The sequence below is a fragment of the Phodopus roborovskii genome, unplaced genomic scaffold (assembly GCF_943737965.1).
Source record: "Phodopus roborovskii unplaced genomic scaffold, PHOROB, whole genome shotgun sequence".
In the NCBI taxonomy this organism is placed as follows: domain Eukaryota; kingdom Metazoa; phylum Chordata; class Mammalia; order Rodentia; family Cricetidae; genus Phodopus; species Phodopus roborovskii.
In genome coordinates this window covers 20,560,046-20,580,000 of record NW_026126409.1, presented here as the reverse complement: position 1 = coordinate 20,580,000, position 19,955 = coordinate 20,560,046, and the positions used below count along the sequence as shown (strand labels likewise).

At 40.6% G+C, this 19,955-nt stretch overlaps 1 protein-coding gene across 1 annotated transcript in view; it reads left to right on the top strand.

Annotated features, from left to right (window-relative positions):
- Adam9 (ADAM metallopeptidase domain 9) overlaps positions 1-19,955 on the top strand; it is a 70,063-nt gene that overhangs the window by 5,722 nt on the left and 44,386 nt on the right. Inside the window, exons 2-9 of the mRNA XM_051182173.1 lie at positions 5,387-5,481; positions 7,037-7,095; positions 8,708-8,786; positions 12,607-12,683; positions 13,592-13,787; positions 14,707-14,772; positions 16,794-16,865; positions 19,100-19,269. Coding sequence (XP_051038130.1) covers positions 5,387-5,481; positions 7,037-7,095; positions 8,708-8,786; positions 12,607-12,683; positions 13,592-13,787; positions 14,707-14,772; positions 16,794-16,865; positions 19,100-19,269 — 814 coding nt within the window. The remainder of the gene's footprint in view (positions 1-5,386; positions 5,482-7,036; positions 7,096-8,707; positions 8,787-12,606; positions 12,684-13,591; positions 13,788-14,706; positions 14,773-16,793; positions 16,866-19,099; positions 19,270-19,955) is intronic.

The following is a 19,955-nucleotide window of genomic DNA, read 5'->3' as shown; positions in this document are numbered from 1 at the left end:
CTACCCCTGCAGGCACGAGGGACCCTTTAGTGGTCAGAACCAGCATTGCTGGCATCTGAAGGGTGGAGGCCAGGGTGCTACTAGACACCCCTACACTGCACAGGATGACCCACAACACAACCAAGGGTTTCCCAGCCCATAATGCCAGGGTTAAGAAGGTTATGTCGCTTCCTTTACAGTAAAATGAGAGAAATGGCATTTTGGTTCCCACGGGAAGAAGCATAGATTAGAAGAATTAGGGAAAATCCATGCAGGAGCTGGAGATAAGAAAAAAGAAACCAGAGATAAGAATTTTGAAAAGAAAAAAATTGGAACAAGGAATCCCTTGTAGTTAGTGTGTATTCTTTTGAAATAATACACATCAAAATAATGAAGTCCATGGCTTATTTTGTGGGTGGGTTCGATTCAGGAGGTGGAACCTTTGAAAGAAGTCAGTGTCAGAATAAGAACTAAATAGAGACGTGCTATAGTTTTGAAACCTTAAAAAGCCACAAATGATTGTGACATTTGTTTTATGAAACAAATTATTTTAAAATGGGAATCAGAGAAAGAACATTTTACCATATGTATGCATACATATATGTATATACATACGTATGGTAGTGTATATATATATATACATATAAATATATAAAATGTTTTCTGATAGGTTCCTAGTTGACAAAAATATGTAATATATATGTTTGTTGTTGTTTTGAGACAGGGCCTCACTGTGTAGCTCTGGCTGTTCAGGAATTCTGTGTAGACCAGACTGGCCTCAAGCTCACCAAGCCCTGCTTGCCTCTGCCTCCCAAGTGCTGGGATTAAAGACTGTGCCACTACTCCTGGCCTAGTTTCTATTCTTGTATCTAGCTTTTATTGTTCCCTGTAGCCATCCAGGTAAAATATCCCTTAGAAGACAGAACACCTGACTTTTCCTCTTAAAGGAGGCAGATAACCTTAGAAAGTCACAGAACCTGTTTTGGATAGAGAACTCTTGAAATGTCTGCCTGCACATTAGATCTTCAAATTCTGTTCTTTTGAAGTGTTTCATATTTTTCTCTTTGAGAAGTTCACTTCTGAATTGTAGTGCAAATGTTTTCATTTAGTTGCCTGTGGTTCACTCTCTCCTGTATCCGTGAACTGAGTCTGTCAGCATATATGTTCTTATCTGTAGGGAATTGCTTAAACTTTTTCTTTGAAATAATGAGTCATGGCAGGAAGTTGGAGAAAAATAAGCCATTCCCCCACCCTTCTTTTTTAGTTAGGTCTCTAGCTCAGGCTGGCTTCAAACTTGTTTTGTGGCTGAAGCTGAACTTTGAACTTTACTGTACCCATGTCCCCTGAGTGCTGGGATTATAGGCTTGTCCTTCCCTTCTGGCTTCTGGTTTACTTTAAAGAATTCTTTGAAAATTTCTTACAATCTACTTTGATCATATTTCTGCCTAATCCTTCTCATACCCATTCCCACTTTCTTATACATTGCCCCTCAGCCCCCAACGCTAACATTTTGCAATCTTTTTCTGGAATATAGTTTACCTTTGGTCACAAAGAATTTATTGTTCAACTACAGTGTTGTGTTTATCTTGCCACACTCCCAGAGTGACTATTGTAGCAGTGGGACAGGTTACTGATGCAGGAGGAGGTTTTTAAGGTTTAAGAATACTATTTAGTCGTATGTTTTAGGAATTGGAGAAGACTGGAGGTAATTGAAGAACTTAACTTTAGGTGAAGAAATAGTCTCAAACCTCAGTATATTTAGGATTATGGGTATTTCTGCCTAGTAGGTAGCATATCAAAAGACTATTTTTTTTAAAAAAATTCTTCCCAAATGACAAAATATCTGGGTGTTAGTTCATCATAGTATAAATTGGAATGCCTAAGAGAGTGGTGGAGAGCAGTTGGAATACTCTTAGTATTGGACCTGACATAACTCATGTTTTCCTGTTGATGTCTTAAAATCCTGAGCTACAGTTTTGTTTTGTTTTTTTTTTCTATACAGTGTCAACTTGGAAAAAGTTAGATGCAATAGTTCATCCAAATCTGTATGTGAGAAGGCTGAGGGACAGGGCAGTTAATGTGAATGAGATGCAGACAGCATTGGAGGACATGGGGCCAGTCCATACCTGAGGTGTGAGGTAGTGAAGGCAGCTCATATGGAGAGCCTTTCCTTTTGTGCAACTCCCAGGGTTGATCTCTAGCATCTGGAAAAGACCTTAGAAATGACAGGCAGAGATGCCAGGTAATCATGGTGAGCACTTGAGCAGGTCCTTTGTTTTGGAAAGGAAACTCTTACTGCTTTTTTAACCTCAAAGAGCAACATACATGTCATTGTAAAAATGGCTCAGACACTGCAGACACACACTGTAGGAAATATACTTCTACCCTGCCACACATGGGAAATACATTAAAGATTGGTTCATTGATTTAGGCTATTTACATGCTTAAGGCATTTTAGAGGCACAGTTTACAGTATATAAATACAGTATTACATCTTAAAATTACATTTACTTGTGTATGGTTGGGGAGATCAGAGTATAACTTTTGCCAGTCGGTTCTTGTTTTCCACCATATGGGTCCTAGGAATCAACTCAGGTTGTCGTCAGGCTGGACAGCAAGTCTTCCACCAGCTGAACTATCTTGCCAGCCCAAGTATAGTATTTTGTAATTATAATTGTATGCAGCAGAAGTTTTAGTCTTTTTTTTTTCATCCATGGTTATAGGTAACCACTTAATTATATTATTTTAGAAGTTATTAAACATACAAAAGAACAGAAGAAAAGAAGTGAGCTCCTTGTAATGCTTGCATTTTCCAGGTTTAATCTTGTTTTCTGTGTATTTCCTTCCTCAAGTTCACTTCTATTTTAATGTATCTAGACACATTATTTTAACACAGAATAGTCAGGATGAATCACTAAATCACAAATCCTTAAGCACAGTAATAATGTAATAACTCCTCAAGATCATCAAACATTTACTGTGTCTAAATCTCCCAAGCTTTCTCAGTTTCCTCAGTTTATTCATTTTAACAGGGATCCAAACAGGCCCATATATTGCATTTGATTGTGAGGCTTTTTAAATTTGTGATGTTCCCCGAGTCCCTTCTTGTGGCTTAGTGAGATGCAGCTGTGCCCCTTCCTTGGCATTCAGCTCTGAAGCTCCCCTACTGGTGGCCAGTGACCATCCTTCATCATACTCCACTGAAAGAACTTTCCCCATGGCTGTTGGGTGTGGTGGTGAGTTCCTGTAATCTCACGGGAAGACAGCGAGGGCCACAGAGTCATGAGTTTAAGGTTATCTTGAGTAACTAGTGAGATCTTATCTCAAAAGCAACAAACAACAATAAAAACACTGGAAAAGAATTGTTATGCCCTTAGTGATGATACTGGAAGGGAAAGATATTTTGCATTGGACTCATTGAGAGGAGAGGCTACATCCAACATGATTTATGATTGCGGTTTAATAAGGATCAGGATAAACAGATTCAGGGAAAAATAACTTACAACCTAGACAGATGAACACCAGCAAGTTCCACCAGATGCTCTCCTCTCCCTGTCCCACCAGCAAGAGAGCGTTCGTGGCTCCTCAGACCTAGCTCCACCAGTCACTTCCTCCCCTGGCTCCACCCTTCAGTGGTGGTCAGTGCCACAGAAGGAGACAAAGTGAATATCCCACTACAATTTATTGTTCAGTTTGTGGTTTTTGTTTGTTTGTTTGTTTTTTGTTTTTTCTGATAGGGCTTTTTATTCCTGGCAGATCTTGAACTCAGATCTGTCTCTGCTTCCTAAGTGCTGGAAGCAGTGGTTCTCAACCTTCCTAATGTTGTGTGTGATTCTTTAATGCAGTTCTTCATGTTGTGGTGACCCCTACCATAAAATTATCTTCATTGCTACTTCATAGCTACTTTTGCTGTTGTTATGAATTGTAATATAAATAAATGATATGCAAGATGGTCTTAGCCAACCCATCAAACAGTCATTTGATTCCCAAAGTGGTCATGACGCACTGGATTGATGAGTGTACTACCATGTCTGGCCCTATCTTTCAGTTCTGGTTGTACTCTGTGTGGTGGTTTGGAAGAAAACGGCCTCCAAAGGGAGTGGCACTATTAGGAGGTGGGCGTGGCTTTGTTGGAGGAAGTATGTTACTGTGAAGGCAGGCTTTGAGGGTTCACATATGCTCAAGCCATGCCCAATGTCGCAGACCTTTTCTGTTGCCTGTGAGTTAAGATGTAAGAACTCTTAGCTCCTTTTACAGCATCATGTCTGTCTTCATGCTGCCTTGCTTCTTGCATTACAATAATAGACTAAACCTCTGGACTGTAAATGAGCCACCACAATTAAATGGTTTCCTTATAAGAGTTGCTATGGTCATGGTGTCTCTTTACAGCAATAGAAACCCAAACTAAGACATTTGGTTTTATAGGTAACTTTAGAATCTAAGCATGCATGACTAGAGTTCTTAACTGTTAATAGTTTTCGTGTAAATTTTTCTTCTGATGGACTCATGGTGTTAGCCATATGAGACAGTTGGTCCATTGTTAGTAAATATTAGAGTTGACCCTTTAGATATTAAAGGTATTTTACCCTTATCATTTGTATCCAGTGTTTAGAAACTCTCTTAGGGTGTCATTCAAGATGCATAGGAGGGAGTAAGAGATGAGTACATGCACTGAGCCCTAGCCTGGCACTCTGCCATATTAAATCTCATCTTCTTTTCTTCATGTTGAGGAAAAGGGCTAGAGTATTCAGATGCAAAATGTTTGGAAGTGATTGTTTTAACACACATACACATACTGTTTGGATACAGACTGGTACCTTTTTTAAAGGAAATATTTTCACTCTCAGCCTTATCTAGGAATGAATGAAAAAAAATATATATATATATCAATCACAAGAGCGTCTGGAGGGATGGCTCATCAGTTAAGAGCATTGACTGCTCTTCCAGAGGACCCATTTTTGATTCAATACCCACATGGTGGCTCACAACTCTCCTTAGCTCCACTTACAGTGGGTCCTCACCTGATCTCTGTGGGCACCATGGGTGCACATGGGGCACAGACATACATGCAACCAAAACACCTGTAAAATAGAATAATAATAAAAAATAAAAAAATTTGAAAAGTCACATAATTCTCATGTGATGTTTTTCCCGATGACTTAACACTTAATTTTTCCCCCCCAAAATGGGGTCTTGTTGTGTATCTCCAGCTGTCCTGGAAAGGATCTCTGTAGATCAGGCTGGCCTTGAACTCACAGAGATCCTGCTGCCTCTGCCTCCCAATTGCTGGGATTAAAACTGTGCAGCATTACACCCAACTGAACACTCAGTTTTTATTTTCAGTATTTTGGTACTGCATAGGTTTTTCAGGTTCACTTTGTTATGCTTGTTGTTCTTTTTGCTGCAGACCTGCAGACAAAGCATCTTTCTTCTTATGAAATTATAACTCCTTGGAGATTAACTAGAGAAAGAAGGGAAGCCCTGAGGCCCAGTTCAAAGCAGGTGAGTTCTCTCCAGAACTATGACTATTTTACAGTTCTTTCTTTTCTTGATGAAAGGCAATATTTGCAGCAATGGTTGTTTCAGGTAGTAAATAGTTTCAATATCAGATACTTTATATGCTGATTAACTGTTTATAAGAAAATCAAGTGTTAATTTCTCATTGGGGGAACTTCTTCTGTTGTTAATGGGGTAACCATGTACATTTGGATCATTTGTACTGCCCAGTGGTGCTCTCCTTGGGACCAAGCCCTCGTACATGACCTTAAGGTCAATAGTTTGTCCTGTATTAGAATAGAGAAGTTGTTTGAGGTAAAGGGTCCCCTGAGCTTGAAGATGAGAAAGTCAGAGTCATCTAAATAATTAACTAACTCTAAGATGCCTTCAGTTGTAAGACACTTATCACTGCTGCTTGAGAGATTGCCACGTCTGTGTGTGATGTGTTCTCACCCCAGACAGAGTTCTGTTGGCAGGAGGAGAAAGTGTGGGTTGTGTTAGGGTTGATGAGATAAACCGCAGAGGTCATGAGAGACCGGGCATTTCCTGTGCACTTCTGTATAACTGGATGATCTCCTGAAACTTACTTAAACAGAAGAAGAACTCAAGTGTGGATGCACTGAAAAGTAATTCCCAAAGTCACAGCTGATTCATGAACATGTTTATGAAGAGCAGGCAACTGGGGTTAGAGAGAAAGCTTCTAGCTGGGGTCAGTTCCCAGCACCCACACATTAGCTCACAACCATCCATAATCCAGCTCCAGTTCTGAACTCAAGGACACCAGGCACACACATGGTATTCATACACAGATACATGCATGTATGTAAAATAATGTAGGAGGCAAGGAAGTCCTTGTGCTCACAGGTAAGCACTAGGGAAACCAGGCATGTTAAATATCTCAAAGATGGAGACCACCTGCCCAGGAGGCTGGGAGTGGAGGTGGTTTATGGCCTGGTGACCTTCACACTATCTGTATGACAGAGACCACACCAGACCCTCCCCTAGACTCTTAAGATGTCACGTGTAGTCAATCTGTAGAACCCATCTTTATGGACAATGTCACGTGTACTTTAAAAAGTTTCTATGTAGTCTTAAGCTTTGTTGTGCACATAGGATTGAGTTAGTTATCACCAGGAAACTTTTTTCCAAATTGTGTCGTGCTTAAATATGCCTAAAATAAACTGCCTGAGGCCTAACTCTCAAAGTTTAAACTAATTCCAGCTACTGAGTCATGTTGAACCTAACTTCCTTCTTGCCTCTTGCAGATTGACACTCTGTTGGCTGTGGTGTTTGAAGAGAGCCCCCCCCCCAAATTAAATAATTAAATAAATAAATCTAAAACAAATTAAAAAAGAGGAGATACATGTGTAGGTGATTTTCTATGATCAGGTATTAAAGGGAGACAGATGAATAGAACATATATTACCTAAGAAACTTTCTGTAAATGGTTGCAGTCATTGCCAAGTTATTTTAATTTAGAATGAACTTTCCTGCCTCTTGTTTAAAAGTAATTTACAAGATGGTGTCTTATTATTGCTTTTTTCCTCTTCTGTGCCTTTAGGTGTCTTATATCATCGAGGCTCAAGGAAAACAGCATATTATTCATTTGGAAAGAAACATGTAAGAAATTTCATTTACATTGCCTTTTTAATTATGTTTTCCCCTCAACATTATATTGATCAATTTTCTGTGTAGATAATGCTTAGTGGAGTCTGAACCCTGGAATCAGCAGATTTAGTTATTGCTGACACTGATGCAAAGGGTAGGCCTGCACCTGAAGCCCACAAGAATTCATGCTATGGCTGGACAGGTGTTGACTTCCAAGAGGAATATGCAGACAGAAGCCAGGCATATATAGTTTAATTATTTTCAAATTCACCTTTAGGGAGAATGAAGGGTGTGTGTGTGTGTGTGTGTGTGTGAAGGATGTGTGGTGTGTGTGTGGTGTGGGGTATGTATGTGTGTGAAGGATTATGGTATGAGTGGTATGGTATGTGTGAGTGTGTGAAGGATGTGTGGGGTGTGTGTGTGTGTGTGTGTGTGTGTGTGTGTGTGTGTATGTTTGTATAGCCTCCAGTGCCCATTCAGGTCAGCTTATGAAAAGTGTACTGGCTTGTTCTTGGGGTTCCAACAGGACACGCCCTCAGCTGCAACCACTAAGCACCACCTGTGCACACTACGTTCCCTTTTAAAAGGACCCTGCCCACCTCTCCCATCCTTCTCTTTCTTTCTCTCCCTTCTGTTCCTCTCTCCTCTCTACTGCTGCTCCTGTCTCTGGAGGCTGGTTTACCCCTCCCCTTTCCCCTTTATATGACCCCTTTCCCTAGAAAAAGACTCCTATGTTTGAACCTGTCCTTGGCGTCTTTCTCTCAAACACTGCTTTTCTTAAATCACAACACATAGGCTCCTTTAAACGCTGCTCATGGAGAAGACATCTTCACCAAAGACACACACATGGGACAAAGAATGCTCAGGAGTCTTGGAGCTTCAAGTACTCCAGGGTCTTGTCTTAGTGACAGGGATTGCTTTGCCTCCAGATTTGAGGCCATGAGCAGGGACAGAGTTTCACCAAGGGTTTTCTGTGCCATGGTGGTTATGTAGCTGAAGTCATCAGGGTAAGCAGTGACACGGGGTGAAGACCATCAGTCTGTCCATCTCTGGACAGAAGGGTCAGTTGGTCTTGGGCATCTTCAAGTACACAATGCTTCCTGCATCCCTGATTTCCCACAAGGCCTGGAGATCACCTCAGGCTGCTGCAGTCGGTGTGAGAGAAGGTTGCTTTGCCTTGGATTACACTGTTGTTCTCACATTGCCTTAACAATTGACAGCAGGTGTTTGTCTTCATACTTAGGTTAAGGCAGTGAATGTTTCTTGTATACACAGTACTTTGTAGAAAGGGATATAAAATACTTTTCTTGAACAAATGTAAGTTTCAAGCAGCCTCACTTGTTCTTTTCTTGTAACTTATAGCAGAAAAATGTAAGAACACGGTTTGTTAGGGTTAACATCTTCTGTCAAGAGAGCAAATCATGCCTTTACATTGCTCAACTACTGTTTGAAGCTCAAGTCTGTTTATTAGCTTTTACTTTCATAGTAGAACTTTCTTTAAAAAAGATGGATCAGGTAAAAGGTTTTTAAAAATGAAGCCCTGCCTCCCGTTTCTGGGAATTACTTCTTATGAGCTGTGCCCTAGGCTGTTGATACTGACACATTTCTTTTACTTCTCTTCCAGAGACCTTTTACCTAATGACTTTGTAGTCTATACCTACGATGAGGAAGGCGCTCTGCTCTCTGACCGCCCCAGTGTACAGGTACCTTCTGCTCCTCTTGATACTTTACAGAGTTTAAAGTGTGTTCTTGTCAGGATTCCAGGACTGCCCTGTTGCCAGCCCCACAGGACATTTTGCACACCCATATATGATGGCCCTGGAGGAGACTGATCCATACCATACAGCTTAAGTGCACTCATTAGTTAAGATTTGAGGTTAAAGCCAGGAGGTGATGGTGCACACCTTTAAACCCAGCACTCGGGAGGCAGAGGCAGAGGGGCAGATGGGAAGAGGGGCAAAGGGCAGAGGTGCAGAGGCAGGTGGATCTCTGTGAGTTTGAGGCCAGCCTGGGCTGTATAAAACAAACAATAAAACCAAAACAAACAAAGAAAGATTCGTGTTTAAAAGATGGGAAAATAACTATCTCTCTAATGACAGTCCTTATTGGTTGTAAAGGGGAAGAGTGATATTTTGAAGATGGAAGGTTCTACTGTTTTGGTAAAATATTAATATTTAAAAGCATACCTTCCTTTTGTTATTCATGTCCAGCAAAACCACATCGGTTTGCTGTTACATGTTTTGATTCTTTTTGCTGATATTTCATTCCTGAAGAGGTGTGGTCCTCTCTGTGTCAGGGAACAGAACACTCTTGGGGACAGAGCTGGCCTGGAATTCTCCAAGTACTTGGCAGGTGCCGACCTGGCCTGGTGGTGTCTTTTCTTCTCAGAGCATAAACATTTCTAGTTTTGCTCAGGAGGAGTGTTTTATAGTCCCCTGGGCACTTAGGCATTGCAAACTTTTTCTTTTGCAATAGTTTTCATGAGTCTTCATTCCTACTGACCATGTTCTTGTTTCGCTTGAACTTTGTAATGCCTTGTTAGATGGAATCAGTGATGTGTTTTTGTTGCATTCTTCAGAAGAACTGGAAGCAAATTCTTTAGTTTGCACCATACAAAAACATAAGGAAATGCTGACTTTGCCCTATTTCTTTTCCACTATCTGATTTCTTTATCTTAGTGACTTTGCATTATCTAATAGGAAGCTAGTAGAAGAGATTAAATGTACATTGTAGTATATTCCAGATAAAAGATAATCCATCCATTTCATCATCCATCTAGAGATTGCTATGGTAAGAAGCCGAAGATCACAGTTGATACCTTTGAGCTTTTACTGTTCTTTGTGGAGCTTCCTCCCCATACAGATGCTGTTTAAGCTTGAATTCTGGCTCCGTGTTTATTCTTTGGTGAGGCTGTACCAACTTGTTATACTTTAGTATCTTTACTTTAACACGGACATAGTAGCTGTGACTTCATGGAGTTACTGGGGAACTTTACAAGAGATAGTCCAACAATTTATAAACAAATGTAACTGTTATTATTATTAAAAGGCTATCTACTTAAAATTTCAAAAATAGATTTCAATTGTATAGAAACTTCAATAATTTAAGCTTTATAGAAAGGTAGTTTTTTGCTAGGTGTTTGAAATATATCAGGTATCAACATGGGGTATTTCAATTATTTCTTGATTGTCGAATATTGTTCAGGTAAATGAAAGTATATCAATAAATTTGAAATACAAGGTAAAACTTAGACACTCATTTCTTTGCATGTGGCTAGATTGCCCCTTACAATGACATGGTATTGTCTACAACACACAATTTATATGTAAATTTATAAACTTTAAATGTTTTCCTTTGGGATTCTGCTTGTTAAGATTGAAGCAATTAATAAAGCTGTTTTCTGCCTCTCACAAGGCCATTTTTAATAATAAGAAAACTGGGTGATCATGACGCCTGAGGACTTTGGGATTATCTTAGGACTCAGTAGAATTTCTCACAGCTCTGCCTCCTTGGGCACTGATGCCCTTCCTTCTCTCTGAGGATGGATTGCCAAGGCTCCCTGGGCCCTGGGCTAGTGGGCTGTTCTATAGCAGCCTGCTTTGCTCTTTTGAGCCAGACTTTCCTTGAGTCTGTATGCTTCAGTGTGGTGCACACCAGGCGTTTCTTTACTATGCATTGCAGCCTAGCAGTGTGATTACCAGTTTTGTAAACTTGCAAACACAATTTGTTGTGTTTTGAGAACTATGCTGGTGAAGGGAAAGTTTCTCTCTGACAGTTTGCTGGAATGAACTGATGGGGATTCAATAGGAGAAAGCAAATACAGATTTATTAACACACAAAAGGGAAGGGCTACAGTATGGAAGAAATCAGTGTGGTTGTAGCTAGCCTAGCACGCTCTAGAACTCAAATACCCTGTTTCCTGTAGGAGTGGAACTTCAAGAGAGCAATAAGTAAAGTTTAGGAGAATTGTACAAGCTTGAAAAACATGCAGTGACCTGGGACAAAGTCCCTTTGGCCTTGGAACAGATGGCCTTTTGTTAATGTTTTTCTGTGGGACTGGATAGAGAGCAAGGGTATGTGACAAAAGTGTGCCTAAGTGTGTTGACAGACTGCAGGCTTTCATCCCATTAATGACATTTTAATTAAATTGAAGGTATTAGGTCTTTCTTGGCAGATCTGCCTATGTAGATAAGGTACCTGCAGCAGAACTATTTAGAGTGGAAATACTTCATAAAGCAAATTATTAGACAGATGTCATCAGGCTGATGGATTCAGGGTCACCTGTTGGTACTGTTGGTACTCAGTGTCTTATTAGTGACACATCCTGTCCAGGTCCTGCTGGTCAGTGATTGGTTAAGGAGTCAGCTTAACCAATTTCCCTAGGAGATTATCCTTGGGAAAGTAATTACTGGGAAAAGTTACTATTTTTACCTTCAAAATTAGAGTTGTGTAAATCCCTCCACCTTTAAGTTTTTGTTCAGCAGTTCCATATTCAGCATTTGCCTTAAATCAGTTGTTCCTGATGGTTGTCTCATGGTGATGTTCTCTTATTGTATGGTGTGGATTCAGGGGTTCTTTCTTATGTAGAGGGCTGCTGAAGCTCTGCCATGTAAGTAAGTGTCTTTGTAGATTTTCTGATAGGGGCTCCTGTGAAAGGGTTGTTCAGACCCCAAGGGGCTGTTAGCATTCAGGTGTCCCGTGCTGGCCTGCCCTTGGGGTTCCCACAGGATACCCCCTCAGCTGCAGCCACTAAGAGCACCACCTGTGCATATTTACTCTGTTCCCTTTTAAAAGGGCCCTGCCCACCTCCCATCTTCCTCTCTCCTCTTTCTCTCTCCCCGTCTCTCTGTCCCTGTCATGTCCCTCCTTCTCTGTCACTCCTGTCCCCAGAGGCCAGTCTCCCTTCTCCTCTCCCCCTTTTCCATTCCCTTTCCCCTAATAAAACCTGTCCACCCAAGCTCTGTCACATGGTATTTTTCTTTCATACCCCTCTTTTTAAAATTACAACAGTCAAGATTCACAGGTTGAGAACCTCCGATTTAAGAGCTCTTTATATGTAGGAATAGTAACCCTTTGTTATATAACTTAAAATATTCCTTTTGGGTTTTTTTTGAGGGTTTTATGTATATCTTTTCATGTAGAAGATTATTATTACTTTGATTATTATCATTATCATCATTTTTATGTTTTTCAAGACAGGGTTTCTCTGTGTAACAGTTCTGACTGTCCTGGAACTCTCAATGAGGTTGGCCAGCCTCTGCCTCCCAGGTGCTGGGATTAAAGGTGTATACCACCACTGCCTGGCTTAAATTGTTTATTAAAGTAGTAAAGGCTTTTAGTCTTTCTTTTCATTGCACCTAGATGATATTATTATTATTATTTTTGCAAAGGGTCTAACTGTGTAGCCCAGGCTGTCCTGGAGCTCTAGCTCCTTCCTCCTGTCTCAGGAATGTGGTTAGCTTTGTAGTGTCCTGACAGGTTTGGGCCTCACAGCAGCATTTGAAGCGCATGTTTTTCATTTAGAATCATTGTCATTATCGGGGCTACGTGGAGGGAGTGCACAGTTCAGCCGTTGCTGTGAGTGTCTGCTCTGGACTCAGGTGAGGAGTCTCTGCCTTCTCTCCCCTCTTTCTGTCCTTGCCTCTCCTCCCCATTCCAGATGGGTTCTTTTGGTGTTAAATGAAGTTGGATTTTGCTTTGAGGTTACTAAAGACTGTTCCAGTTGTGCCTCAGGTACTCTTGGAATATTTGTTTAGAAAAACTTAGTAATTGATCAGTTGTCCAATGGGAGAATTTAATTTTTTTGAGACTATAAAAAAATTGCTATTTGAAACAAAATACATTTTAAGTTTCTATAGCACATTTTAAGATTTTCTCCTGTTTTATTTCATGTAAGGGTCACAGTGACAGAAAAAGAGCTTGTTTTTTAAATCATATTCAGATAAGCAGATTATTATATTCATATAAGTAAATAAGGTCCAGAGAAATCCTGCTGTCACACGCCACTTATAGTAGCGCTGCTGTTACAGGCATTGGAGGCCTGGGATGTGGAACTATCCCAATCAATGGAACTAATGGATACTACTTTCCATTCTCAAATCAACTGTAGATGACAATTGCCATTGTCTTCATTTAAGAAACAGCATTAGTAAATAGTTGCTGTCTGCCAGGAAGTAGTCTAAGTATTTTGTGCACATTAAATAACTTAATAGGAACAAATGTAGATTCTGTATAAGGCAAAGGATAAATGACCTGCCAAGAGTCTCTGGGCTCATAGAAATCACATTCTGGGTCAAACTGGCTGCCACCTTCCCTCCCAGCTGCTCTGCACGCCTCATGTTGGAGCTGAGTAAGTGGAGGGCCCAAAACTGACATTTATGTGTGCCGGCGGGACTCTGAAGCCTGCTGCACTGTAGTGTCCTTCTGTGTGTTAGAGACTAGAATTCAGCTCTGATTCTCCTGTATATCTCTTTTTGTTTGACGATGGTTTGTGTTCCGAAACCTGCAGAGGATTGCTGCATTTTGAGAATGCCAGTTTTGGAATTGAACCTCTGTACAACAGCTCGAACTTTGAGCACATATTTTACCCAATGGATGATGTCCACCAGGAGCCTCTGAGATGTGGAGTTTCTAACAGGGACCTAGAGAAGGAGGCCACAAAGGAGGACCCACAAGAACACCCAAGTGTGACTCAGCTGCTGCGCGTAAGGAGAATTTCACTCACTCTTTGGGCCTCAGACTGTTTTTAAGAAATCCTTGCTTTTCACACTAAAGTGGTGTTTGTTGTCTTTTCCCAGATCCATGCCAGGTATTGTGATCAGAACCAGGGCATGTGAGCAACTGAGAGAAGGGCAGTCTGCATTTTAAAGAGGGCTTAAGTCTTAGGCAGTGGTCCTCTTAGGCACTGCTGTGCAATCACTGCACTGCAGCCAGGGGAGCAGCAGAGGTTTCACTTTGATAAAGAGAAAAGGAGAGAGAGGTAGAGATTCAAGATCATTATTACCTCAGGTACCGTTCAAGGACACTCAGGTCCCTGCTTTTGAGGGTTCTTGAGGATTCCCCCGGCTGCTTGAGATGTGGGGCCATTGGCAGCCATGGTTCCAGGGCCAGCTTACCTCAGCTGCAGGGTACTCCTTCTCCATGAGTGACAAGGTGCCACATGCTGGGGAGGTAAGATGTCCTTTGCACTCGAGAGCAGTTAGGCACTAGCTTATTCTGTTTTGCATGAGTTTCTATAAAAGGACATAAGTAAAGACACATTTTTACATTGGTGACCCTGCTCCATCTTTTTCTCTCACATTTCAGTAGGTGTCTTTTTTCCCCCTGTCTTACCATGGTAATTAGGTTTCCCTTTAAAAGGTGTATTATATGTGCTTCAATTAAAAAAAAAATCAGTGATTCTGCTCTTTTGAAGACATTGGTAACCCATTTTATGTTTAGTTTTTCTTGTTAGTACAAAACAAATAGCTAACACTTGTTATTGACATGGGTATGCTAAGTAAAACAGTTTATACTGTTTTTAGCAGATGTGAAGTCACATGACTAGATCTTAGGTCTGAGCATTGCTCATAGGAAATGTGTCTAGCCTCATAAGAAACTGTTCTTGTGCTTGTGTTTTAACAGAGAAGAAGAGCTGTACTCCCGCAGACCCGCTATGTGGAGCTGTTCATTGTTGTAGACAAGGAAAGGGTAGGAATTTCTGACTTTTTTCTTTGTTCATAAAAAAACAGTTGAGAAGTGAATACCTTATGAAGGAAATACAAACATGGTAATCTCAAAACTAACATAGTGCATTTATTTATCAGTCAGTCAGTCAGTTTGTCTGTCTGTCTACCTACCTGTCAGTTTGCCTACCTACCTATCTACCTTACCTACCTACCTATCTATTTTGAGATGGGGTTTGCTATGTCTTAAGCTCCTAACCTTCCAGCCCCAGTCTCCTGAGTACTGGAATTATGGGCGTGTACTCATGCCCGCTTAGCTTAGCTGTATCCACAGTGTAACTCCACTCTTTGCAGTGATTGTCACCCTTTTCAGACTACTTGACAGGCTGTGGCTATAAGCCAGGACAGTTGGGTGTGGCCCTGTGAGGTTGACTTGCTTTTTGCTGTTTCAGAGATGTCTTCCTCACTCTAAGAGACCAGGCTCGGGTCCTGGCATGCTGTAGAAGCAATTATTATTTTCAGGGTGCAGAGTAGCAGCTGGACACTTTCAATATTTGTTTTCCTTGTGAGAGGTACTGTGTCCTTCTCAGTTGCTCTGAGATCATCAGTCCCTGACGTGGCTCCTAAATAATTTACAATGTAGATGACTGAAAATGTTCCAGGTGACTTCTATGTTTTTGTGTGTATGAGAAACTATTTATAGACATGATTTGATGGGCAGGCTGCAGAGAACATTTTGGAGATCCTTCTTCCTGGTTTTAGAAGTCCCTTGTTGTGTGTAGGTTGGTAAAAGCCCTGGTTGGTCAGCTACATGTGTACTCTGCCTGTTTATGATCACTTGTTACTGGAAGGAAGCAAGGGGAGGCGAGCCAGTGTGAACCCAGGCCCAGAAGTGACCGAAAGGTTCTGTGGAGTGTTTTGGACAAGTGGCAGAAATAGAAATTGAAAGTGTTTTTCCCTGTCATTCTCTCCAGATAGACTGGTTATACTAGTATAGAAAATGGTTCAGAATAAAGTTCCATTTCCATTAAGCTCTGTTAAATGCAGAGTCTGGCTAGACAGATACAACCAGATTCTGTTGTTAAGACTTTTGTCATGGAGAAAAGTCACAAACTCAGTAAGCTTTTCTTTTTGTTAGCAAGTAGGTTGTTTAAAATAACATTAAAATAGGCATGCAAATTTAGCCAGATACAAACAAAGGGCTCTTAAATACTTGGTTTAATGTGGTAAAATTTCTATGTATCACTAAGCACATAACATTTTTGAGCTCATGATCCTGGACTAATCTCTCATTATTACTTTAGCCTAGAGTCTAGAAATAGTTTATTGTTGATGTCATTAGCCTAAGAGATAAAAATTAGGAACTCTATTAATTTTTTATTCTATTATCTAAGCTTTTAAAGATTATACCTTTGTGAAATCTTGAGAATACTTTGCCATTAAAATCAATAAAATAACTGAGAAGAAAATTTATTCTACAGTTACACACATTTGAAGGAAATTAAGACTTCAATGCATCTCATCATTATTGTGATTTATCATTCTTTTCTTGTTTACCACTAAAATGTATCCCTTAGTGTATTATTATTATTATTATTATTTTTGCTGTGATAAAGTGTCATGACCAAGGCAACTTAGAGAAGAAGTTTATTCTGGTTTATGTTTCCTGAAAGTTAGATCCTAATGGTGGGGGTAGCAGACATGGTGGATGGAGCTAAGAGCTAAGAGCTCACAGCTCAATCAGGAGCTCAAAGCAGAGAGAATAAACTGAAGTGGTGGGGAGATTTTACTTATAAAACCTGCCTCTAGGGACATACTTCCCCCAGCAAGTCCCCACCTATTCACCTCCCCAAACAGCTGTATTGGCTGGGGAGCAAGTGTTCAAATGCCCAAGACTATGGAGACATTCTCATTCCAGCCACCACAATGAAACTGGTTCATTTGAAATCTTGGTAAGTGTCTAGATGTTCTTTAGTGTAGGGGATTGTAGACATCTTTACTGTTTTGCTGCTTTGTGAGTGTGTTTTTCCTCCTTTGTGTTTTCAGTATGACATGATGGGGAAAAACCAGACTGCTGTGAGAGAAGAGATGATCCGCCTAGCAAACTATCTGGACAGCGTGAGTTGTATTTCTTTTCTGTGCTGCCCTCACAGTCTCAGAGCAAATTTAAAATGTGTCATTATTGAGCTCTGACCACTGGATGTGTAAATGTTAGTTCTTTAACTTTTAAAATAACATTTAATGGGAAAATATAAATGTAGAAAGACTCAGAAGAGCAAGAGGTTTCATATTGGTATTGGCTTCATCTTCAGAACAGATGGGAAGGTGCTCTGATGTTTGTGAAAGCACATTTGCTGCTCTGAATTGAAAGAATGGCATTTTAAATAATGCTGCTGGTGTGTGTGTGTGAGTTTGTGTGTGAGTCTGTGTGAGTGTGAGTCTGTGAGTGTATGTGCCTGTGCGCTCGGGAAAGAGAGGCAAACAGAGAGATAGAGACACAGAGACTCAGATAGAGGCATAGACAGAGAGACAGACAGAGAGACAGCGACAGAGGCACAGAGAGATACAGAGACACAGAGACAGAGACACAGGCACAGAGACAGAGACAGAGACACAGGCACAGAGAGACAGAGACACAGGCACAGAGACAGAGACACAGGCACAGAGACACAGGCACAGAGACAGAGACACAGGCATAGAGACACAGGCACAGAGACACAGGCACAGAGACAGAGACACAGGCACAGAAAGACAGAGATACAGGCACAGAAAGACAGAGACACAGGCACAGAGACACAGGCACAGAGACAGAGACACAGGCACAGAGACAGAGACACATACACAGAGAGACAGAGACAGAGGCACAGAGACAGAGACACAGAGACACAGGCACAGAGACAGAAACACAGAGACAGAGACAGAGAGGCAGATGCTGGAGTTATGCAGTAGGAGATTGCTGTGTGTGAACTCAGATGTAATGATCATGGCAGCATTCTTTTGAAGACTCCCAGTGGTCTAGAAGTAGAGCCTGGGGGCAAGAGAGATGGCTCAGCAGGTAAGGGTGCTTACTGCCAAGCTCGGTGACTGGGATTAATTCTAGAGCCCACATGGTGGGGGACTCCTGCAAGTTGTCCTCTGACTTCAACATGTGCGCTGTGGCACAAATGCTTCCTGCTCCTCCTTCATAATACACAACAAATGTGGTAAAAATAAAATACCAGAGCTGGTACTTTGTACTTATTAACACACTCCTCACAACATCCCATGAAATACACAGGAGTTCTACAGTCCTTTACTGAAATTTTTGGTGTCTCTGTGGTTAGGATTTTAGATAAGAGGTTAGAAATGTTTATAGTTTCCTGTGAATTATCTGGTATACCCAGCAGGATCATGACATTTCTCAGTGAAGTGTCTGAATATTTATGTTAAGTCTGTGTTCTAGTTATCTCTCCACTATTTAAACTTCTCGAGGTATTCATCTTATAGAGAGAAAGGTTTATTTGGCTGTGTAGTTTGAGAGGTTTCTGTTTATGGTGGTTGGCTCTCTTGCCTGGGCCCTGTGATGAGGCAGCATTAATGGAGGGCGTGCATGGTGGAGTGAGTTGCTCACTCACAGCTAGGATATCGAGAGGGAGGGAGGGATGAAGGGAGGGAAGGAGGAAGAGAGAGGAAGAAGGAGAAGGAGAAAAGGAGAAGGAGAAGGAGAGAAGGACAGAGGAGGGGGAGGAAGTGGAGGAGGAAGAGGAAGAGGAGGAAGAGGAGGAGAGGACGCTGTGGTTCCTTAGTATTCAGAGGCCTGGCCTTTTCTACTCAGTTCCAATTTCTAAAGATCCCATCATCCTTCTGTAGTGTCACAGTGGGACATGGGAAAAAACAAAACAAAACAAAAAAACAAAGGCTTTTATCACATGGGACATTAGAAACATTCGAGATCCAAACCATGTAATAAGGAAAGTTTTGTTAATAAAATTTACTTAACATTTTTAACTTCTTGTATTTGTCAGATTTTACAGTGGGAATGAAAAGGAGTTTGAATCTTAGTTTTCTGCCCTTGATGGGTGAAGAGTAGATTTTTATTTTGGGCAGAGGATCCTGTTTTTTAGCTTTATTGGTTATATTTCTTCATTAATGTGAAATTTTTTCTTTACTGGATGTCGTGGCATACATCTGTAATCCCAGGACCCCCTCCATGACTGAGGCAGAAGGGTGAGGAGTCCAAGGTCATCCTCAACTCTTTATCAACACAGAAAGCTCAAGGCCAGCTTGAATGCGAAACCCTGTCCTAGTCACGCCCCCATTTCTTCTCATGTTCTTAATGTGTTTTATATATTTTATTTTTGTTTTTTCCCCAGATGTATATCATGTTAAACATCCGAATTGTTCTAGTTGGACTAGAAATTTGGACAGATAGAAACCCAATCAATATAATTGGAGGTGCTGGTGATGTGTTGGGCAACTTCGTACAGTGGCGGGAGAAATTCCTTATAACACGCCGGAGACATGACAGTGCACAGTTGGTTTTGTAAGTGGCTTTAAAAAATGGTATGAATGAAATGATCAGAAAAATGACTTTTGCTAATTTATTGCAGTGATATTATATTCTTTTGCCACTCATTTGTGTTTGCTTATCTTTGTATTTACACCTTGTCTTTTTTTCTTTCCTCACCTTGTTACAGCATATTTTACAGTTATTATTTTTTGTGTATGTGTGTGAAAGATTATATGGAAAGAAAAAATGATTTCTTGCTGAAAACATTTTCACATAATCAGGATAGAGTTTAAAGATCATCTCAGTTTGAGCTCTGATTTTCCTAACTCATACTTGCCTAGTTTTTTTTTTTTTTTTTCTAGTGTTTTGTAACTGTCTTTGTTTGACTAGGTATAAAATTCTGGGCATGCAAGTTTTTCCCCTTTACAGATTTGAAGACAATCCCTTGTGAATGTATTGTGTTGCTGTCTCTCCTCAGTAACATTTGTTGAATGAATAAATAATACAGCTTTAGAAATATTTTTAACCTAGAAGATAGTTAACACCAATGACAAATTCCAAACTTGGCTTGGTGGGTAAAGGCATCAACATTTGTATGGAAAGCATTTAAAAGATTATGTTTGTAATACTAACCTCATACTCTTAAAGTAAAATGTTATTTGTCTTTGTCATTTTTCTTCCATTTTCTATAGGTTTTGTCAGTGTGGTTAAGATTACCT